We start from the raw sequence: 22,992 nt of genomic DNA on the forward strand, positions 1-22,992 counted from the left end.
TGGAACAACATGTGTGCGCAGCGATGGAAAGATAGAAAGAATCCAGACAGAGAAGGGGAAAGCCAGGGAGCACAGCAGAGATCTGAGAGGAGACAGGAGAGAAGCAGACAAGGCAAGCCAGCTGACCGACTGGACTGACTCCTGAAAGGCTACAGAGACTGATTCAGGGTTGCAGAGGTTGAGGAGACAGAAAGAAGCCACCAAACTGGATCAATAGGACGAGACAGAGCATGGATGGAATGATAAGGACAGAGTGAGAGAGGCACTGACAGAGTAGAAAAATGAGGTAGAAAGAGCAAAAGTCTCCAGAAGGGTGGAAGAAGTGGCTGATGGAAAGACAGAGTAGGATGTAAGCCCGACTGGAACAACATAAAAGAAATCAAATAGAAATCAGTTCTGATGGAGTGACAGAAAAGGCAGAAGGTGACAGATAGGCTGGAAGCCTCCCGACAGATAGGAAGATGGCAAGAAGACTCTAGCTGGAGCAACTGGAGGAGGTCACCCTCGATGAGGTGTGATGAGAGAGGCCATCAGGACTCTGAAGACTGAGACCCAGAAGAGTGGGTGACAGAGCTTGAGAGGGACCGCTCTCCCTCCACTCCCACCAAGGGAGTGACAGGGCAATCCATCTCAAACAGAGCCACCACAGAAGTCCTTCAACTCCAAAGGCATTCGAAGGGGTCCTCCCCTTCCCTTGGGAAAAGTGATAGAAGGAGAATTTGCTCCACGTGGGCAGTGTGGAAGAGCCAGGCCTTGGGGTCAGCAGTTTTGCCCCCATGGCGCGGGCTCCGCCTTCACCCCTGACTCCCAGCAACATTCCTCGTAACCTAAGCTACATTGCAGGCTTGTACGAGCGAGCATATTACCGTACGGCCCGGCCAAGCCTGGCTGAGGATTCGGGAACCGAGGGCTCCGAATCGGAGTCGGAGAGCAGGCCACGGAGCCGACCCAGGAGACGCCGCCATCTCTTTGGAGGCCCCAAGAGAAGGGGGAGGCGCCGAACTCGCTCCGCCCCAGCCCGGGGCAAGAGCAGAGGGGCCTCACGCAGCCACAGCCCCAGGACACGCAAGAGGGTCCGTTTCGCCGACTCCCTGGGTCTAGAGCTCACCAGCGTCCGGCAGTTCTGGCCCAACGACCTTCCACAAGTGCCGGAGCGGGTCCATAACCAGCTGAGGCGTGACTCACTCAGTCACTTTGCCCCTTGCCTGCCCTTTTACCCACCAATGAAGGTAATGGGGTTTGGTTTTCCTGGTCATGGGATCTGTTTTGGGCTGGGGCAGGAAGTGGTCAAAAGACTGGAGGGAATGAAACCAAGTATTCCTCTTTCTTAAGATCTTTCCCTCTGGGGATGGAGCTGCTCTGGGAAGAGCAGAAGGTTCCAAGTTCCCTCCCTGGCAGCATCTCCAAGATACGGCTGCTGAGAGAAACTCCTGCCTGCAACCTTGGAGAAGCTGCTGCCAGTCTGTGGAGACAATACTGAGCTAGATTGACCTGTGGTCTGACTCGGTATATGGCAGCTTCCTATGGTCCTATCCTCCTGTCCCTAGAGGTGTGGGAAGAGACCAGTGTTAGAGCCATATAGAGCAAGAATCCCCACTCTCTGCCACCAGGAAGGTGTTGGAAGGAAGAGACTAGGCTAAGCAGACCTGGTCCAAACAGGTCTCATAGAGCCCTCTGTCAGGAAGGGAAAGAACAGCACTGTTGTAATCCAGATGTTGGGAGAGGTGCTTTAGCCGCAGAGGGCCAAACAAGATGGGTCCTGAAGCCATTGAAGCATCATTTGTTTCAACTGTATATAGTCGCTACTGGGGATGGATGGTCAGGATTGGGATCACGGCATGCAGCCAGGGAGGGGGCAGTTGGTCTTTTCCCTTCACACTGCAGCCCCAGTGAAAGTGCATCAAGACTAGGGAAGCTGCCATTTGATTCCTCTGGCAGATTCCCTCCTGATGCAAACACCAGCAAGATTTTTTTGTCAGAACAGGGTGCAGGGATAAAGGGTTAAAAAAAGCCTCCCCACCCAATGTGGTCCCAGTTCTGATGTACAGTTTAAAAATGAATTCAGATCGCAACCCAGCAGATATGAAATATTATGCTCTTTTTTGCATTTATTGTATTGTTGGATCTGAATTCTTAATTCTGGATCCTTTTTCGCAAATTGTGTGGTGCAGTTTAAAACATGAACACCCAAAGGCCCACAATGTGATTCAATTCACATCTAGCTGGTCTTGAGGCAGGTTCAAAGAGGGGAATTAAGATAAGGCTGGAGTCCCCACCTGTCTAAAGGGCTTTGTGTTTTCTTCACAGACTTTGAGCAAGCAAATGTAAAACTCACTCAGAGCGAAATAAACTAATAATTGTCCATTGACACAGGACGGACCCAGGCAGTTACATAATAATCTTGTGTATGTTTACTTGGAAGTAAGTCCTACAGTGAGGCTTACTCTCAGGTAATTATGCATAGAATTGCAGCCTTCATGTCTTACAATTCAGTCAAATATATATGAACACCACAAGCTTGAGTCTTTACAGCAGGTCCATATCAGGAAGAGATCCAAACAAGAAATCCGACTGATCTATTATGAATTCAAAAGACATCAGTTCAAAATGATTTTGCGAAAGGTTGTTTTCACAGTCACCACCACTGAGGTTATATCATCTGTAGAGGATAAGGGAAATAATATATCTTTATGACATGCCTTGGCCAGCACTGGTACCCATTTGTTTATTTTAAGCATTGATTACCTCCTGCCTTTCAGTGAAGAGTTCCCAAACTTGTTTACCATTACAACCATTAAAAGAACAATGACAATCCACATACAATGTTAATAGCAACTCCATTTGTTCCTGTAGGTGACATTTAAGCAATTAAAAGTTTCCCAGTTGGTCTCTGGAGAATTTCTGGATGTGTGGAAAGACACAATACACCCCCAACTCTGCACATATAGTACTCACTCTCTTTATTCATTCAAAAAACAAACAAAAAAGCCCCCTCTTTTCCAAGACAGGCTAAAGATATCCTATGGTACCTTGTTTGTGACTGGTATTGTTAGCCCCTTTGAGACTACCTTTTTGTCCTTGTCTCCATCACTTCCTTTCTCATCTCTTTGCTGCACTCTTCCATTTTAGTTCTGCATCCTTCCCACGTTCTCACTCCTTTCTTCTCTTCTGGCGAACCAGGATACCTGAGCTGATCTTTCCATCCATTTTCTTCTTTTCCTCCTTGTCTTGACTACTCTTCTCAGATCCATCTTTCTCATTCCAGTTCCTCCGCTTCATCATCCCTTTTTCATTCAATCCTTCTCTCTTCATTCTATCTCTTCTCATCCCGAGTCCTTCATTCCCTTCTTCTCCCAGTTCCTTCTGTTTTCTGTAGTCTCTTCTTTCCAGCTGTGTCGCATATATTTTTCTCCTTTTCTTCCTCTTTCTTACAACTTTTATTTTTTATTTCACCATTTCTGTCTCTAAAGTAAAGTTGTGCTGTTGAGTTGGGGTTGACTCCTGGCGCCCACAGAGCCCTGTGGTTGTCTTTGGTAGAATACAGGAGGGGTTTACCATTGCCTCCTCCTGCGCAGTGTGAGATGATGCCTTTCAGCATCTTCCTCTATTGCTGTTGCCCAATATAGGTGTTTCCCATAGTCCGGGAAACATACCAGCAAGGATTCAAACCAGCAACCTCTGGCTCCCTAGGCAAGTTACTTTCCTCTGTCTCCAGGTATATCTTTGCCCACATATTTCTTTGGTCAATCTCTCTTTTCTTTCCCAAATCTATTGTTCTTTCATTATGTGTTTCTCCTTTCTCGTCTTCATCATCATCATCCTTTATTACAGTCATAGAGCGCCATAAAAATACATCCTAGAGAATACAAGTAAATAAAAGTGGAAATGGAAGGTAGTTACACATGTGATTATGCATATTAACATTAACAGAACTATTATACTTAGAATGTATGAGGGTGTTATAAATGTGAATGCTAAAAGAGCTAAAACTACTAAAATACTAAAAATGTAAATGCAAAAAATAATAATACTATTACTATGTTTAGAAGCCTACTGTGTTTAGAAGATGAGAGAGCTGGTCCGTCTTGTGGTAGCAAGCAGGACTTGTCCCCTTAGCTAAGCAGGGTCTGCCCTGGTTGCATATGAAGGGGAGACTAGAAGTGTTTGCACTGTAAGAGATTCCCCTTAAGGGATGGAGCCACGCTGGGAAGAGCAGAAGGTTTCAAGTTCCCTCCCTGGCAGCATCTCTAAAATAGGCCTGAGAGAGGTTCCTGCCTGCAACCTTGGAGAAGTCGCTGCCAGTCTGTGAAGACAATACTGAGCTAGATGGACCAAGGGTCTGACTCAGTATATGGCACTTTCCTATGTTCCTAGAAGTCATAAAAATGCATAAAAGACATTAAAAGGGGATATAAAATAGTAGAGTTGAAAAACATGTCTCCTTTCAAACACTCACATTTTTCCTTCCCGTGCTGCTTTCTCTAATCCTCGTGTCTCCCCTTGTCTCCCCAGGAACCTTTCAGCCTCCGCTGCCTGTTGGAACCCACTTTCCCAGACCCGGTGTCCATGCCTGATTTCTCACCGCGCCTCCTGGCCCAGTGCGTGCTGCTGGAAGGTGTCCGGGCTGAGGGCTCCTGTGTGTCCGGCACCATCCGAGTGCTCAACTTGGCCTATGAGAAACGAGTCTCTGTGCGGTACACCTGGGATTCCTGGGCCACACAACATGAAGCTCGGGCATCCTACGCCACTGCTGCAGGGCGGGACAGAGACCACGCTGACCGCTTTGCCTTCCGCCTGCCACTTCCGGTACCAATGGCCCTGGGGGGCATCCTAGAGTTTGCTCTGTGCTACCTTGTGGGTGGGAAGGAGTTCTGGGACAACAACCAAGGTCGCAACTATGTTCTTCGGCCCCCACCCTGTGTGGATGAGGAGGATGAGCCCCCCAGCCCCACTAATGATTGCTGTGAGACAGGATGGATACACTTTCTATAGGGGGTCATTCAGACTAGTGAGATCAGAAGAAGGCAAAAAGTGAAGGAAAGAATAGGGTGGAGAGAGAAACTTGCCCAGTGTCCGATACAGTACTCCTTGCCAGGAGTCAAAGGGATAAGATAGACTGCCACTATAAATAACCATATGCTGGAATTTGCTTAAGGCAATCTGGGCTTGACTACATGCATAGTGAGAAGGGAAGTCACCCCATGGCATTTCTCCCACCTCTGCCAAGGGCACGTGAATCAGTATTGTTCCAGTTTTACAGATGGGAAGCAAGAGGCTGAAAGAGAGCGATTTGAGTCTGCAGTAAGCTAGGATTGGAACCCAGATCTCCAGCATGGTCATCCAGCATTGCTCCATTGGGCCATTAGGGGGCATTTGGGACTGAGCAAAACCTACATAAATATGGCGGATGGTTTTTGATACAAATGTACAAACCCTAACCCTAACCCTAACCCAAACTTGCAACTTGTATATTGCAACAAAACCCATGTCCATCTTAAGGTTCATCAATATATTCACTCTCTTTAGTGGAATCTTTCCGGTGCCTTATACTGAGATAGAAAAGGGCCAGCTAAATGCATCTGAATATGAGAGGAAGGCAAGGCAAGGCCCAGCTTAGAGAAATGGCAACCGAACTAGCCCCGGTGAAACAAAAGAGGGTCTCCACTTCTATATACTGCCACTCACAGGTGGATCTCTCTGACATTGACTGTTACCAGGTGCTAGATCACACAAAGAACATTCAGTTATCATCAAGCTGAGGATTGGTCCAGACATGCTACCTTTCCCCCATCTTCCTCCTGCATGAATAGAAGGGAAATGTGGACAGTATGAATGTTTTTGGTTGCATCATGGATGGTTCTCTCTTCTTGTGTATTCCAGACTTGTGAACACCTGGTTTTAAAAAGTCATGCTTGTGCCTTGTGCATGTTTTCGCACAATGAACATGGACCACTTAATGCATCAAATTTCTCTTCTATGTGTGTGTGGGGGGGGGGGAGTATACCTTGCCTTGCACGAAGTTGGCATGAATATTGATTCTAACACTAACACACACACAATTTGGGAAACAGATGCATGGCATTGTTTTATGACCTGCACACGTAAGGAAAATGAATTTATCTTGGTGCCAAATTCACAGAAACTATGTCCACTTTCTTTCCTTACACAGAGATGATCTTCAGGTAGGAGTGAAATGTGAAGTGGTTTTCTACCGCATGGCCAGTACCTATCAAAATGGGGCCCATAGTTTAAAAAATGGTGTCCACAGTATTCAGAAATTGTACTCGTGGTAGAACCCATGTCATGTTTCTGTTTAAATGTCTAGGGAGTAATCGCCTTCAAGTTTCAGAGGTCATCCATGATTCACAGGACCTAAATCAATTATAAACTCCACTCCACAACAGTGTTTCCCAAACTTCTAGCACAGTTCTTTCCTCAGTTAAAACTGGTGCAGCTCTTTGCTTTTTCACCCAATAAGAGCTACTTTAGCATGTGTAAGAATTACCTACCTACTATCTATGTGTCTCAGCTACCTTAAGTGGCGCAGTGGGGAAATGCTTGACTAACGGGCAGAAGGTTGCCAGTTTGAATCCCCGCTGTTACACCTATATCAGGCAGCAGTGATAGAGAAAGGAGCTGAAAAGCATCATCAACTCATACTGCGTGGGAGGAGGCAATGGTCAACCCCTCCTGTATTCTACCAAAGACAACCACAGGGCTCTGTGGGCGCCAGGAGTTGAAATCGACTTGACGGCACACTTTACCTTTATCTATGTTTCTGCTTGAGCCTGGATGTGCCTTGGAAACAGAGCAGAGATTCATACAGGGACACCACAGACAGGCAGCCAAAGAGCACTTCTGCTGTGTCTCTTCCTTGGGAGAAATGGAATGATCCAGACACACATTTGATGCAGAGATGTGGCACAGAAGCCTTTCTTTCTCTCCCATGGCATGCCAATGAGCCCTGGCACAAGTTTGGGAATTCCTCTCCGACAATAAGGTGGCATTGGCAAGTGTCAGGTACGCTTGCACAGCATTCCTGGTGGCACCTTCCCCACATAAACCAGTGACCTAATAGCACTGGCTAAATCAGGTTAAATCTGTTCCCTAGTCCAACCTGGGTCAAAGATGATGGGGAAAAGGGGCTGCTGGTCTGGACAAAGAAAGACGACGTTGGGTTTAGAGAGACGGAATGGTTCTGAAATGGTTTTGCTGTCCCCCCCCCCCCAATGTAACCCTGAGACGCCATTGAGCTTCCACAAATGTCCATAACTGACCAATAAAGGAAAAACAAGATAGAGAGAGAAGTTCATTCGGTCATTGACCAGCAAATAAAGGCAAAACAATGCCATTGCCTCAACAAGCAAACAAAAAACCCAAAGAAATAAATGGTGGGAAAGAACGGAAAACGGGAAGGTCCCGCTTGACCCGGTCTGTGCCTCCCTGACACCGAAATGGCCATTTCACGGGCGGAGATGCAGCCCTTTGGCTCAAGGACATGAATGATGCCAGCAGGGGCTGGAGGGCTCCGGAGACACCCGGGAGCGAGCGGCGCTCCTCTGCGCCGGCCGAGCTCGGCGTGTCCGGCCTTTCGGCAGCCGCCTTCGCAGCGTCCTCGGCTCCTTCCCTCTCCTGGGGACGAGCACAAAGCAGCGGCTGTCCAGCGCGCGCCTGGGCTGGAGGCCCCCCTGGGGTGGGGCGGTGGGGGGTGGCTGGAGGAGCTGCGGACCAGGGGGGGGGAGGGAGAAAGGCCGCTCGCTCCCAGGTGGGGAGGAAGAAGAGTCCGAGAAGAAGAACGGGAGCGAGAGGAGAGGGTGACTCAGGGAGGCCGGCGGCGGCGAGGGGGAGGACCTTGGGAGGAAGAGGGCTGCTGCTGCTCCGCTCGCTTGCCTGCCTTGCCTGGACCAGGTTCAGGCGACCCCCCCGCGGCGGCACTCTCGGCCGGCCTCCTCCTCCTCCCCCCCTCCCTCCTCGACTACTCCTTTTGTCTCCTCCGCTCGTTTCGCAAGCAGGGCTTCGTCGGGAAAGCGGAGCGCCGCTGTCCCAAGCCAATGGCCGCCTGCCTGCCTCTCTCCCCCCCCTCCTCTCCCCCTTTCTCCCCCTTCCGAAATCCTTTCTTCCTTTCTCTCCTCCTCTCCTTTTCCTACCGGCAGAGAAGACGGGGGGGCGACTACTCTGCTCAGCACCCCCCGCCCCAAAAAGGCAGATCGTAGACACACACCCCCACACACACACCCCCCGCGCGCAGGTAACACCTTTCTACTGCCTTAACTTTTTCTTCTTTGCAAGCTCTTTGGCCGGGAGGGGAGGACTTTTTCGCAGTTCGCGGGGCTCCCCCCCACCCTTCCCCCACCATCCGTTCCCCACGGCACGCCAAGAGGGTCAGGGGAGGGGGGTCTTTGCCCATGGGGAGCAGCAGCAGCAGCAGGCTGACTTCCAGACCTGATCTCCCACTCAGCCTCACCCAGAACTTTAGAGGGGCTGTATGCCTCCCCCTCGCATTATGGGCCAGGGCTGGGAATCTGGAATCACTGCCTCTCTCCACCACCACCCCACATCTCCCCCCCTCAGGACACCTCCTTTCCGGGGACAAATTAGGGGCCAGTGATAGGGGAGCCCCAAAGAACACTAGCACAGGTCCCACCCCTGACTCCCTCTAGCTGTAGCCAAATCCTGCTTGTACTCCAGTTTGTTTAACCCAGAATGGCTTCCCTCCGGTAGTCACTGATGCAGATGAGCACAATCCCCTATGAACAACCCCATGCCTTGAAAAGGCGGGCTACCACCCAGGACCCACTGATCACCTGCTCCTCAGCTCCCCTGGCTGATCAGAATAGGACAAGATGGGAAGGAGCAAGCAAGCAAACATGATTAACAGTGCTTTCTATACAAGATTATTCAGAAGTAAGACTTCTGGTGTTCAGCTGGGCTTACTCCCCCAAGTAAGTGTGCCTAGCAATGCACCCATAGACAGCAAGCACCAATAGGTAGCATGGGGGGGGGGAGGTAAGAGGTCAAGCATTCTCCCTACAAGTAACTCAACATCTCCTCGCCTCCAGCCCACCAGAACCATTGCTGAATAAACTGGATCATAAATGTAAAATTGCTGGATTATAAGGCTTCAGATAAGGCTGTGATTCCTAATCATGCTTACCAAAAAGTTAACTCCAACAAAACCAGCAGGACTTGCTTCACAGAAAATATATATTGAGCATTGATGTGAAATGCACCATTTCCCCCCCAGAAATTTAGCATATGGGGAAATCTCACCCCACCCCCCAGCTCCTGAAATGCCCTTTGCCTCTACTGTGCTCCCCCCCCCGCCGGCTTTTTATCTGCTGCTGCCATGGATGGCAACCTACAGCTGGCCACTCCAGGTTGCCCATGGAGAGTAAAAGGCTTTTCCAGGCAGCCAGAGAAGAGTTACAAAAGTGGGTGGTTTGTTTTGTTTGAAAAGTAAACATTTCTTGTGGCTGAATAACTTTTTGGAGGCATGTACAACAGATGGATCTGAAGCCAAGGCAAGCATGCATTCAAGGCTCCTCTTTCTTGGAGGAGAGCTGGCCTTGTGGTAGCAAGCATGACTTGTCCCCTTAGCTAAGCAAGGTCCGCCCTGGTTGCATATGAATGGGAGACTAGAAGTGTGAGCCCTGGAAGAGATTCCCCTCAGGGGATGGAGCCGCTCTGGGAAGAGCAGAAGGTTCCAAGTTCCCTCCCTGGCAGCATCTCCAAGATAGGGCTGAGAGAGACTCCTGCCTGCAACCTTGGAGAAGCCGCTGCCGGTCTGTGTAGACAATACTGAGCTAAATAGACCAGTGGTCTGACTCAGGATATGGCAGCTTCCCTATGTTCCTATATTCTTTTCTCTGCTCTTCAGTAACGTTCCACTCTCTTCCAGGTGGCTCTGTCCCTGCCCCACACATACTGCAGCAATGCCCTGTGGCGTGGCCTTGCTTTTGGTGGCTGCAACATGGACTGTGGCATCCTCTGCGGACGGCTGCAATAAGGCCCTCTGTGCCAGCGACGTCAGTAAGTGCCTGCTGCAGGTGAGATGCGCAGGAGAATCTGGCTGCACCTTGTACTCGGGTACAGACTTGAATGGCTGGAGAAACGTTTCACAAACATGTGCAAACTCCTCTTTTCTCTCACTAAAACTGGAGGCTTGCTGCATCGACTTCTACCCCCCAAACATTTACTTTGAGTATTGAAATGTTATTGACCCTCAGTGGAGCCCAACTCCACTACCCCACGTGTCTGTCTGAGTGACTGGGGTGTGCCTCCTGGTTGGAAATAGGCAAGCCCCACAGTGGGGATTCACACAGAGTTGCAACAGACACATTCCGCTTTGAGCAATCCTGCTGCATCTCTGCATTGGGAGGTGAGCCAATGATCCAATCAGATTTGCTACAGCAGAATCACCCATACACAGTGAAGGCTGATCAGAAAGCAGATAGGACACAGGGCACTGATAGATGCAGCAGACACACTCCTCTGAGAGCAATGCTGTTTCTCTGCAGTAGGTGTGAATTACTGATCCGATCATGCAGCAGAATGTGTCCATGTCCATCTACAGTGCATTGAAGGGAGGCTGGGTCAGGTCCTTGACTCACGCCGTAGATAACATCTTCTGAGAGGAAAATGAGCCCGTTCCCCAAGATTAGGGCAAGCCCCTTTCAGAAATTGGGGCATGCTCATGCTCATGGGAGTCTGCCCAGATTTATCAAATTGGGGCTGAGCAGATTATCCCTTACTAGTCCATTTCCTAACCATTCATATTAGCACCAGCTGCTTTCTGGCCATATCATTGGGCAAGGTGAAACACCTATGTCAGGGGACAGGTTTTGGGATATAAAATGGAGCAGCAAATAATCAATGATTTTATCTGTGGATTTTTTTTTCACCACCTACCATGAGAGGGGCATGCTTCTGTTACCAGATGACACTTTTCTGGGGCACGTACAAATGTTTAGGTGCCCCATGTTCTCTCCTCTCAGGTAAGCTAGCTTCAGATATTTTCCCCCAAACTCTAAGTTGACACTATTGTATTGCACTTTAAATGTATTGCAGTCTTGCAGATTGCCTTGCAATCCCTTCAATGGGACTTGAGAGGTGAGGGGTCGTTATTTTAAATACACAAATAATAAATGCAACTGAGAAAAAGAGCTGGCCTTGTGGTAGCAAGCATGACTTGTCCCCTTAGCTAAGCAGGGTCTGCCCTGGTTGCATATGAAAGGGAGACTAGAAGTGTGAGAACTGTAAGATATTCCCCTTAGGGAATGGAGCCGCTCTGGGAAGAGCATCTTGGTTCCAAGTTCCCTCCGTGGCAGCATCTCTAAAATAGGCCTGAGAGAGGTTCCTGCCTGCAACCTTGGAGAAGCTACTGCCAGTCTGTGTAGACAATACTGAGCGAGATGGACCTATGGTCTGACTAAGTAAATGGCAGCTTCCTATGATCCTATGAATTATTTTACACACAGCGTTGGTGTTTTCCCCATGGAGCAACACTGGAGCATTTTTTTCCGTGCAGATGTGATTTTATTTATCTATTTATTTATTTATGGCATTTGTATCCTGCTCTTCCTCCAAGAAGCTCAGAGCAACATACATGGTTCTCTCTCTTTTATCCTCACAACAGCCCTGTGAGGTAGGTTAGGGGAGAGTGAGAGAAAGGTTTTAACACCTTGCCCAACTTGGCATCTCTTGACAGGAAGTGTGCCAGTGTGAAGCCAACCGTGCCGGCTGTCCATGCTGCCAGGAGTGCGCCTTCTGCCTGGGCAACCTTTGGGAGTCTTGCTGTGAATGTGTGGGTGAGTGAACTCCTGGGGTTGCCTCCATGCTGGCCCTCCAGTCATTAACTGAGACACAGGGGCAGTGGAGAAAAGCAGTTGCCAGATGGAAAGGGGGTGGGTGGGTGAATGGCAATTCAACTGCGTTCTAGTAGAAGTTCTCAAACTTGGGTCCCCAGACGTTGTTGGGCTGCAGCTCCCATCATGCCCAGCTACAGTGGTGTGCCTGGGGGTGATGGGAGCTGTAGTCCAACAAAAACTGGGGGCTGAAGTTTGAGAGCCCTTGGCTGGAACTCCTGCCACAATATCCAGGATTCTGAGCTTGCTCGTGTGTGACTAGACTATGCAGGCAACCTAACGCAGCTATACTCGGGCTGGGTGGCGGGGAGGACATATCAAAAGATTTGTCTCACACAATCAGGACTAGAAACCCATCTCCAGAAATCCATAAAGTATTTCCATCTTTCCGTTAAGAAAGATGGTGCGAGCAAGCATACATTGTCCCCTTTGCTAAGCAGGGTCCACTCTGGTTGCATTTGAATGGGAGACCACATGTAAGTACTGTAAGATATTCCCCTGAGGGGATAGGGCCGCTCTGGGAAGAGCACCTGCATGCTTGAGTGCAGAAGGTTCCAGATTCCCTCCCTGGCTTCGCTAGATAGGGCTGAGAGAGACTCCTGCCTTCAAACATGGAGAATACAATGAATACAATACAACAGATATTTATATACTGCGTTTCAACAGAAGTTCCCAAAACAGTTTACATAGATATAAACAAACAAATAAATAAGATGGCTCCCTGTCCCCAAAGGGCTCACAATCTAAAAAGAAACACAATAGAGACCCCAGCAACAGCCACTGGCAGGATGCTGTGCTGGGGGTGGAGAGGGCCAGTTGCTCTCCCCCTGCTCAATAAAGAGAATCACCACTTTTAAAAGGTGCCTCTTTGCTCAGTTAGCAGGGCAGAAGCTGCTGCCAGTCTGTGTAGACCAGGGATTCTCAACGTTGGGTCCCCAGATGTTATTGGACTTCAAATCCCATAATCAGCCAAAGACCACTGAGCCTGGGGATTGTGGGAGTTGAAGTCCAATAACATCTGGGGGCCCAACGTAGAGAATCCCAGGTGTAGACAATCTTGAGCTAGATGGACCAATGGTCTGACTCGGTATATGGCAGCTTCCTATGTTCCTACCCAATTGTGGTGGTTTCTGGCTGCCAGCAATAAAGTTTGTACAGAATCAAGAATGGAGCATAGGAAGTTGCCTCATACCAAGTCAGACCATTGGTCCATCTAGCTCAATAATATTTTCTTCACTGACTGACAGCCCTACCTGGAGATACTGCCCGGGATTGAACCTGGGACTTCCTGCAGCCAAGGAGATGCTCCACCACTAAGCTAAATTTATTTCCTGCATGGGCTGGGAACTGGAGGCAGGCTACGTTCACCACGATGCATGGGTCTTCACACCATAGCCAAGCACTCAGAGGGCCACACATTCCCCCCCCTTTCATGTGTATAGTTGTGTTGACTCTGTTCATTAGCATTTTATGCCAGCTTTGATTTTCAGCCCATGAAAATCATTAGATTTCTTTCAGTTTTGCAAAACACTCATTGTTGCTGCATAGTTCCGATCATAGCTCTGTTTTCCAGCTGAATCTTCAGTGTGTCCATGAACCGGTCTTTAAACTCTACTGAGTCTCTTTCCCGCACTCCACCCAAATCTAAAAAACGTGCCTCTGGCCACCAGCCTCAAAGCCAATGCCTTGCTCACCTCTGTCCAAAGACCAAACCAACACAGGACGAGGGTCTCATGAGGAATTTTGACGGTGTTTCCCTATCCCAAGGGCTGTGTGACGAACGCCCCCCCTCGGCCCCCCGCCCTGCGCTGCGCAGCTCCATGCACAACCTGATGTCACCCGTACCCTCACTCTTCCGGGCGCTCATGGCCATCTCCGACAACGACCCCCCCATGGGCTGGAGCATCCTGACCCTGTCGGCGGAGGAGGAGCTGAGACAGAATCACGCAGACACAGGCCACCTCTTGCTGGGACCACACACAGGTATGCCTGGGCAGGATGTCTCCCAGGATTCTTTGCCACAATCGTTAACTAATAACAATTAATAATAAGCAGCAGGAACTGCTTAGGTAAGCAGCCAGCCTCAACAGAAGACAAAGGGTAAGTCTGCACAACAAACTCGTCTTGTTCTAATACCACCTTAACTATTGTGGCAAAGAATCCTGGGAACTGTAGTTTTGGTGAGGGTGCAGGGACTTGGAGATCTCTGCCCCTGCTTATAGCTCCTAGGGCAGGGATTCTCAACGTGTGGGTCCCCAGATGTTATTGGACTTCAACTCCCATAATCCCCAGCCCCAGTGGCCTTTGGTTGGGAATTATGGGAGTTGAAGTCCAATTACACCTGGGGACCCACACGTTGAGAATCTCTGTCCTAGGGTGCTTTTGGGAGAGGGAAATGACGATTAATTAGTTTGAAACTGTAGGGTATGTACAACCACAGCTGGTCAAGTGGCAGAGGAAGGAGGCACTGCCAAGGGAAGTGCTGAGTCAGCACAGTTGAGAAGCCGGCCTGGGGGTTCTTCTGGCATGATATTGGGTGGGTGGGCGGGGGGCAGAGTTAGTTTAGTGGTGTGCTGATGATAGCACTAGCCTTCATTACATGGCTGAGGTCAAGATGATTCAGGCAATGTAAGTGAAGCCTTTGGGGAAATGCTAGGACACAAACCACGAGGGGTTTCCCTTCCCCAGCATGTATGGAATTGCTTGGAGCTCCAGGCCAGAGTAGCAACAAGAGACCTTGGGGCCACCCATGGAAACTGACTGGCTGTAGGTTCAGAACAGGCAGTACAAAATTAGCTTATGGAGCTCACTGCCACAAATCTTACTAATGGCTTAGACCATGGCCGGCAATATTTGATAGTCACCTGCTCCGCAAATGTGTCTAATCCCTGTTGAAAGCCATCTAAGCCAGGGTTTCTTAACCTTGGGCCCCCAGATTTTGTTGGACTACAACTCCCATCATTCCCGGACATGACATTTGTGGCTGAGGATGATGGGAGTTGTAGTCCAAAAACATCTGGGGGCCCAAGGTTAAGAAACCCTGGCTTAGATGGCTTTCAACAGGGATTAGACACATTTGCGGAGGAGGTGACTATCAAATGTTGCCGGCCATGATAGCTCAATGGGACCTCCAGGTGTCGAGGCAGTAGGCTGGTGGGTCCCAGTTCATTGGGGGCAACAGCTGGGGGGCATTATTGCCTTTGTGCAATGGCAAACAGGATGCTGACTAGATGGCCCTTTTGGAAGGGCTCCTTCTGCTCCTGTGATTAGCTCTCAGGCCCATGAAATTGTGGATATCAGGCGTTCTCCATCTTGGATCCCCAGATGTTCTTGGACAACAACTCCCATCATTTCCAGCCTTCGGCCACTGCGCCTAGGGGTGATGGGAACTGTCATCCAAGAACATCTGGGGGTCAAAGACTGAGAACACCTGATGTAGGTATATTACCATCTCAGTTCACTTCATACTATTACTATTAATATACCGCTTTTCAGCAGAAAGTTCTCAAAGCGGTTTACATAGCAAAAATGATTTTTACAATCCCAGGCCCTAAAAGGGCTCACAATCTAAAAAGATGACAGGCACACTGTTCTGGGCCGAATAGATACTGTTCTGGGCCAAATAGGGACATTTACTCTCCCCCTGATAAATATAAGAGCTGCCATTTTAAAGGGTTCCTCGTTTCCCAGCTAGCAGCGGAAATATATAGACGTGCTTACAAAGCCTCAGATGGATTAATCTTTAGGAATACTCAAAGCTTGTCCTTTTGCTGCAACAGAGTAACATGGTGATCTTCACTGGGGACCTCCAATGTGAGAGCCATTTCCCCCTGTGCAGACAGGACTGTGTGGGGGTGTGCACGGATTGTTTGCTGTGGTTGGATCTGAATTCGGTCCGAACCACAGGTCCCCAAACAGGTTCGGTCAAACCGAGTGGCTGGGCCAATGAACCATCTCGAACCGGTTTGCAACCAAACCACTCAAACCAGCCCGGTTTGCGTGATCAAAGTACTGTGCTTTTCTCAGCACTGGGCCCTCTTAAGAGCTCTAGGAGGAAAGCCCAGGGAAGGGCAGCACATCCCAGCACTCTGTGCACATCTTCCAAGATGGTGCCGGGGTCCAAGAGGGCTCTGTTTCCCTCTTAAGGAGACAACCCCCCACCCCAACACTGGGCAAAGCACAACACTTCATCTTGAGAATGGTTGTCTCCACATGGTGCCAGGGGGACTGCGGAGAGTATTTAGGTTTGGCCAAAGCTTCACACAGACACAATAAACAATTAGTGGGGGGGGCACACTTAGGGTTGATGGGGGCGACCTCTGGCCCCCAGGCCTTACAATGAAGGACGCTGCACTAATATCTCTGTGTCTACAATTTTCACAGTTGTTTGTTATTGTAGCCCAATTCCCAGGGTTCCTTGAGATGGACCAACAAGAGATCTTGCAAGCAGAAGAAAAAAGGAAGCACTACTGAAGTGTCCTAGTATTAGCCAAGCCAGAGAAATTGCCCACTTGAGAATGGATGCATCCATATTGCTCTGCCTGGCAAAGTTGTGAGAAGATGGCGGCCATATGCTTTTTACATTTTTACATTTTTAGAATGTGAGCCCTTTGGGGACAGGGAGCCATCTTATTTATTTATTATTTCTCTGTGTAAACCACCCTGAGTCATTTTTGGAAGGGTGGTATAGAAATCAAATTATTATTATTACTATTACTACTACTACTACTACTACTACTACTATTATTATTATTATTATTAATGCTGTCTCCTGCCTCACCGTGTCAGCAATTCGCTTACCCTCTTCTAATTTTGCAGACTTGGCCGCCCCAGATGCCGAGGCCCTCAACGCTACAGCGCCGCCCTGCCAGTCCATTTTCTTCAACGAGTGCCTGTCCATGAGCCGATGCCGGATGGCTTGCCAGTCGGTCGGGGCCTGGCGCTACCGCTGGTTTCACAACGCCTGCTGCCAGTGCCTGGGGCCTGACTGCCAGGGTTACGGAGGTGCGCGTGCACAATGTTCCAGCTGCCGGGAGTGACAAGCTGGCTCTCTCTCCCCCACATGCATAAACGCCCTGCCCTGGACTACACCTCCCGCCCCACTCTCACTCTGCCTTTCTGTCTTCCTGCTCCCCCTCCTCACTTTAACTCTGCTCAGCGAGCACAAGGGCCTTAAACGCTGAGGGTCTGTTCATGGAGGCTCTGGATATGTGGGCACAACCACCTCACTCCCTATCCTCTGTGTGGGTCAACAAGGAACCCCACACACCCTGGCTGTGGCTGATTCGCCTCCTCCCTCCACCCCAGGTTATCCTGCCTGCTGTGTGCCCCTTCCTCATCTTCCTTGTACATAGGAGGACAGGAAGCTGCCATACCGAGTCAGATCATTGATCTCTCTAGTTCAGTCCTACTCTGACTGGCAGTGGCTCTCCAAGGTCTCAGGCAGAGGTCTCTCCCAGCCCTACCTGGAGAAGCTGCCAGGGATTGAACCTGAGATCACATGCAGATGCTCTGCCTCTGAGGTAAAGACCCATGCTTCCTTGTAGCACAAGCCTTCTGACTTTCTGCCCTGCTCAGGGGCGTAGCAAGGTTGTAGTGGGCCCAGAGACAAGATTTTAAAATGCCCCTCCTCACTGAAGCTCAGCTCATGAAGTAAAGGAATCTTAAATGAGGCTGAATAGTGGTAACAAAAAGCATAGTGTGAGATATACAGATATAGATACACACACACACAACCTATGTGCCACAATAGAACATCATCCTAAATTTTTTTTTAAAGGTTTTGTAAATTGTGGATGATGCAAATCATTTAATGGTGCTAAAGAAAGACATGCTGTTCTGGTAGCTCCAGGTCTTAACACTCACATCAATTTCGGAGGATGAATAGAACTGAAGGAAGCCTGGGTGGGTGCGCGGCTGGGGGAGTCAGTCATGGGACTTGCCTCTGGGGGCCCCCCAAGGCAGTGGGCCCCCAGACAACTGCCCTGTTATAGTTACACCCCTGCCCCTGCTGCTCCCTTCTAAGGCACCCCAGGAAGAGAAATTGCCTTCCAGTTGCTCCGCAACCATAGTACTATTCACCGACAGTGGCCATGCAGTAAAGCAGAACCCCTTCTTGAACGTTCCTTCATCCCTGAACTTTCCAAACTCCCCCAACCTGTTGCTTTATGGACCTGGATATAAATGCTGTAGGGTTGTTGGTTTTTGCCATGTAAGCCTAATCATAATAAACAATCTTTTAAACTATGTGTTGAGTCATGCAGGAGAATGGGGGATAGGGAGAGGAGGAGTGAAAACGGGCTGAAGAATTCTCTGGCCTTCCTGCAATATTGCAGGCCTGTCTGAGAGAGGCGAGGGTGCCTCAGCCCAGCTTGCGATGCCCAGATACAGCCCACCAGCTACGGATCGTGGCCTGCCAAGATGCATGATGAAAACGACAACGAAGAATATTGATATACCGCTTTGCAACAAGAGTTCCCAAAGCGGTTTACATGGATACAAATAAATAAATAAAATGGCTCCCTGTCCCCAAAGGGTTCACAATCTAAAAAAGAAACACAAGATAGACCCCAGCAACAGCCGCTGGAGGGATGCTGTGCTGGGGATGGATAGGGCCAGTTGCTCTCCCCCTGCTAAATAAAGAAAATTGCCACTTTTTAAAAGGTGCCTCTGCTCACTTAGCAAGGGTCTTCTATTGCTGTTACAGTGTCAGAGAGCTAGTAACAATTGGGCTTATTGAGACCCTGATGGGCTGCATTGTGAGATTGGCCCCAAGTTGTGCAGGTGCCTTTAGAGCCCAGTTCTACAGTAAGAGCGCTACTGACCCCCACGCCCCACCCTTCAATCATTGCTGTTGTTCCTGTCCATTTGGTCAGCCATTGTGACTGATGATGATGGGAGTTGTAGTTCTACATCTAGGGATTCAACATTGCCTTAGGCAGGGAGGAGGCAGTGAGGGTTAGAATGTATCTATTTACGGAAATAGATATCTCACTTTCCCACCACAAGATAACCCAAGGTGGGTCACGTGTATTACCAACAAACAAACAAACAAACAAACAAAATGTTTACTGCAAGTTTAAGAGCAGCTAAAACAATGTTAGGACAAAAAACCAGCTGATAGGATGTAAACTGTCTAGAGACATGAGTTGAGGCAGTATATAAATCCATAAAATAAAAATAGAACTGAGGAAGACAACTGAAGTAACGTCGAAATGTGGGCAGGCTAGGAGGCAAGTGAATCTCCTGAAGTCAGGACTCCCATGTCTTAGCACACCCATGGAGATTCCTCTCACATGCTGTCACTGCCAGCTGAATTTTGGAAAGTGGAGGAAAGGAGGGATGTGCAGAACGTTTTGACGTTAAAACGTTTCAACTTGGAAAGGGCCATTGTGAGTGTTTTGAGCTTGAAACAAAATGCCCTCTAAATAAAGGATCTGTTTCAAGCACAGAACAAAACAACCCTGTTTCAATCGAAAGGTTTTGACATTTCGAGTGCCATTTTGGAGGCCTGTTTTCCCCTTACTGATTGGTTTTCTGGCACCGGCTTCCAATTGGCTTGCAATCTCCTTGCTTCATGGTTGGCTTCTTATCATACAAATCAAGTGTTGTCAAGGGCAACTGTGCCCCTGTTGGCTGGAGGGAGGGAAGAGGGAACACAAAAGGAGGGAATTTCAAAATGTATTCAAAGGGACTGGGAGGCAGAGAGAGCCCATATGCCGCTCTTGAAGAGAATACATCAGGAGAGGAGGAAGGTAGGTTTGATTTTGTAGTTTTCTTTTATCAGCGCTGAGTATAATACACTGTGCTACTGCTGCTATAATGATCTGGTTTTGCTGGATCTCAGACTGACAAAGGCAGAACCTGAGTACCTGCCTTCCTTGAGTTGTAGGTTTTGTTTGTGAGATAGTGTTGTGGTGAAAAATGGACAGTGACCGCTCTCTCTGTAATATTTCTTGGTGATTGCTGTGATGAACTCCATGTCTGGCCTTGAGACTAACTGATGCTTCACTCACTGCTCTGCTCTGCAATCTGCATTGCAAGGTGTACTCAGTCAAAATGTGGCTGAAGTTGCTCTAGTTGAACTTATGGCTATGGTTGCTGCCCAGGATGCTGCTGTGGCAGCTGTTGCAATGTTGTTTGCTGTTGTTTTCAACAACAAGTTGAGCCATGCTGTTTTCTTTGGTAGACTACAGGAGGGGTTTACCATTGCCATCTCCCGTGCAGTATGAGATGATGCCTTTCAGCATCTTTCCTATATTGCTGCTGCCCAATATAGGTGCTTCACCAGCAGGGATTAGGGATGTGCACAAACCTGTTTGGAAGCCCTTTTACGGGCCTCCAAACAGGTTTGAACACTGAGGGTGGGGGTGGTGCCACTTTAAGGGCAGGGAAGGGTGCATTTACCCCTCTCCCCGCTTTCCCCCCACCAGTGCTAGTCTTCCATAAAAGCATTCAGGGCGGCAGTGTACCTCCCTGCCGCCCCGAAGGCTTTTATGGAAGATGAGTGCAGGCAGGCGGAAAGTGGGGGGAGGGGTAAGTGACCCTCCCCACCCTTAAAGTGGCACCCCCACACACCCTCGAACCACCCCCGCCTGGTTCCGTGCTCATCCCTAGCAGGGATTTGGCTTTTTAAAAGCCAAATTTTGGGTTACGGCCCATTTGACTCACGAGTATACCCCTGAGGATCTGGCCACCCTGATTCGAAGCAGCAACCTCTTGCTCCCTAGGCAAGATAAGTATGGAGTCATAACTGTGTGTAGGAGAGCAACTTGTGCCAGTAATGTTACTGCAACACAGGCACTGTGGTTGGCAGTGGATTCTGGGTCAGTGATTATTTTGTCCAATTTTGGACTGTGTTTGAAATGTGTGTTGTGTGTTGGGAGGGGCAGATTCCCTTTTACTGTGTGCTTATGCAGTGTTTTTCAAGGTAGGGTTGCAAAATGCATTGCAAAACCTGTGTGCACTCTGAGTGTAGCTTGTTCTGGCCATAGGGAACAATGGAAAAACTCGAAACATCCCATTGTTCTCCATGGGTAGATCTTAGGGACACCAAGGCATGATTGGTGCTACCTGCCACACAACCCACACAAGAAATCCCCTGCTTGCCCATTACTTGTGTGGGTTGGGAGGCAGGTAGCACCCATCACACAACCCATTTTGGTGTTGGAGCTACCTATGGGGAGCTAGGAGCTACCCATGGGGAACAATGGGGTGTTTTGAGTTTCCCTATTGTTCTCTATGGCCGGAACACTCAAAACATTTCGAGAAGTTTCTTCAGAACAGGTGGTTCAACTGCTGTGTCAACAAAACGTTCCGGCTGTTTTGCATTTCGTTTCAAGCTTGAAATGCAACATATGTTTCGTGCACATCCCTTAAGTGCAAGCGACCTTCTCTGAGGGATCTGGATGGACAGCCCTATTCTCATAGTGAGGCACTATTGCTTTTTCCATCACAGAGCTCATGGCAGCATACATGAGGCTCCCACAGGGTCACCTGTGCTGGCAATCTACCCTCAGGACATGTGCTGGGACCCAGGATGATCCAGGTCCAAAGCTCAACCCTATCATACACACATGCAGTAATTTCTAAAAGGTTCTCCTGAGCATGCACAGAGAGTCTTTGCCACTATGGGTTTGGATTTTACAAGGCAGTAATCCCATGCCATCTTAAATGCAAAAGGGAAGTTGATGTAAATTCCATCTGCACCACCTCTGTGCACATCAGGGGCTCTTGCTTTACCAAAAATCCGCGGCCAGGTCTGAAAAATAGTACAGGATAATCCCAGGAGCTGTAAGCAAGAAAGTCCCTCCCTGGCTCAAATCCTGGCTCGGCCATAAACAAGGAGAGTAGAGGGAGCCCTATAAGGAGCAGCGGGGGGTCCTTTGGCTCTCCCTGGAGCTCGAGCATCCAACCACACACCTTTCCAGGGCGCTTAGGAACCCAGACACTTCTTCCTCACTCCCCCTCCCGCCCCGGACATTCTGGAACACGTGAAGCAACAATGAAGCCCAGAGGGAGAGGTCTGAGCACGTGCACAGTTAGGGAAGGCTGGATGGTGTCCAGGTAAGAAGGGTGTGGTCGATCACTCCACTCTGATTAATTCCCTAAAAAACGCACTGAGTAAAAGAACCCAGGAGTCCTGCTGCTGCCTCTTTCTCGAGGACTCGGGCGTTCGAGCTCCAAGGCCCCCACCTCTTCTAGCCAATGGCAGGCCCGACCGTCGCCTGTACTAGTGGTCAGCCCAGTGCTGGCTGCGATCCCCGCCGGCCCCCCAAGCAGGGGGGCTGGGCGGGCACAGCGAGGCTCGGAGGGGGAGGTGGCCAGTCTCAGCCCAGGCTGGGCTCGAGCGGGTGAGTGGCCGGGGGCCGGGCCGGCAGAAGGACCTCCGTTGCGTGCGCCGCCCCCCCCCCCCCGGCAGCGGCCTTACGTACCTCCTGCTGCTTCTCTGTTCGCTTCTTGTCATCTCCTCCTGCCTTTTTCCTGCGAGCTCCCTTTTGTCTTCTCCTCTTTACTGCCTCCCTCCCACTCTATTTTGTCTAAATCCCGTTTTCTACCTTCTGCCTCCTTCATTCTCCCATCTCCTCTTTCATCTTTCTCTTCCCCACTTCTTTCGCTCTTCTTTTCTTTGCCCCCTCTCCAGATTCCAATAATAACTTCCCCATTTCTTACAGAATAATACAGTGAGAAAAGGAAGCCAGGACTAAGACAATGTGCCCCGCCCCCCGCCGCCCTCTTTCCAACTTATTATTACTGTGCCATCATGTGTTTTACACAGAATGAGAGGATAGGTCCCTGCCCCAAGATGGGTACAATCTAGAAAACAGATACAAGACAAACAGTAGGAGGGGAGTGAAGTAGAAGCAAAGGGAAAGAGGGAATAATTACAGTACTTCTGATTATTTTCAGTTTCAGACATACTGCTATTGTCGCCCTCCTCCTCCTCCTCCTCCTCCTCCTCCTCAGCTTCTTCTTTCCAGCTTCCTTACTCCACTGTATTATTGTCTGCCTGAGAGGGGAGTTGTGCAAAGAGGGGCCTTTTTAAAGAAACATTGGGAATTGTTTGCAGAAGAGGACAGGCAGAATAGGATTGGGGGTCCTAGGATGGACAGGGGAGATGTATTCACTC

The 22,992-nt window shown here is 49.3% G+C and overlaps 3 protein-coding genes and 1 long non-coding RNA gene across 9 annotated transcripts in view; 3 read left to right on the forward strand and 1 right to left on the reverse strand.

The window, feature by feature from the left end:
- On the forward strand, nt 1-6,093 carry PPP1R3E (protein phosphatase 1 regulatory subunit 3E). Of its 2 annotated transcripts, XM_053266626.1 has the most exons (3): nt 1-1,229; nt 4,513-4,806; nt 5,881-6,093. In XM_053266626.1, the coding sequence occupies exons 1-3, from the start codon at nt 777-779 to the stop codon at nt 6,034-6,036; spliced, it is 903 nt and encodes a 300-aa protein (XP_053122601.1). In that variant the 5' UTR covers nt 1-776; the 3' UTR covers nt 6,037-6,093. The 2 variants fall into 2 exon arrangements, with proteins under 2 accessions (XP_053122601.1, XP_053122600.1); XM_053266625.1 differs by having other exon boundaries at nt 4,513-5,955.
- On the reverse strand, nt 2,944-22,570 carry LOC128332178 (uncharacterized). The gene is made up of 3 exons (XR_008310597.1): nt 22,298-22,570; nt 4,457-4,670; nt 2,944-3,856 (listed from the first exon to the last, which is right to left on the reverse strand). It is a non-coding gene; the product is annotated as an uncharacterized LOC128332178 (long non-coding RNA).
- Nucleotides 7,753-18,110, forward strand: LOC128332177 (twisted gastrulation protein homolog 1-like). 3 transcript variants are annotated; one of them, XM_053266629.1, is made up of 5 exons: nt 7,753-7,814; nt 9,899-10,046; nt 11,708-11,807; nt 13,632-13,847; nt 16,683-18,110. In XM_053266629.1, exons 2-5 carry the CDS (start codon nt 9,933-9,935, stop codon nt 16,901-16,903), a joined length of 651 nt encoding a protein of 216 aa, XP_053122604.1. In that variant the 5' UTR covers nt 7,753-7,814; nt 9,899-9,932; the 3' UTR covers nt 16,904-18,110. The 3 variants fall into 3 exon arrangements, with proteins under 3 accessions (XP_053122604.1, XP_053122602.1, XP_053122603.1); XM_053266627.1 differs by lacking the exon at nt 7,753-7,814 and adding an exon at nt 7,845-8,248; XM_053266628.1 differs by lacking the exon at nt 7,753-7,814 and adding an exon at nt 8,565-8,942.
- HOMEZ (homeobox and leucine zipper encoding) overlaps nt 21,824-22,992 on the forward strand; it is a 6,958-nt gene continuing 5,789 nt past the window's right edge. The window contains exon 1 of one of the 3 annotated variants that reach the window (XM_053266595.1): nt 21,824-21,929. The gene's annotated coding sequence lies outside the window, so the exon portion shown is untranslated. Of the gene's footprint in view, nt 21,930-22,008; nt 22,217-22,992 lie in introns of those variants that run through there. The other 2 variants (XM_053266599.1, XM_053266597.1) reach the window with 2 other exon arrangements.

This window comes from Hemicordylus capensis, chromosome 6 (assembly GCF_027244095.1).
Source record: "Hemicordylus capensis ecotype Gifberg chromosome 6, rHemCap1.1.pri, whole genome shotgun sequence".
Lineage (NCBI taxonomy): Eukaryota > Metazoa > Chordata > Lepidosauria > Squamata > Cordylidae > Hemicordylus > Hemicordylus capensis.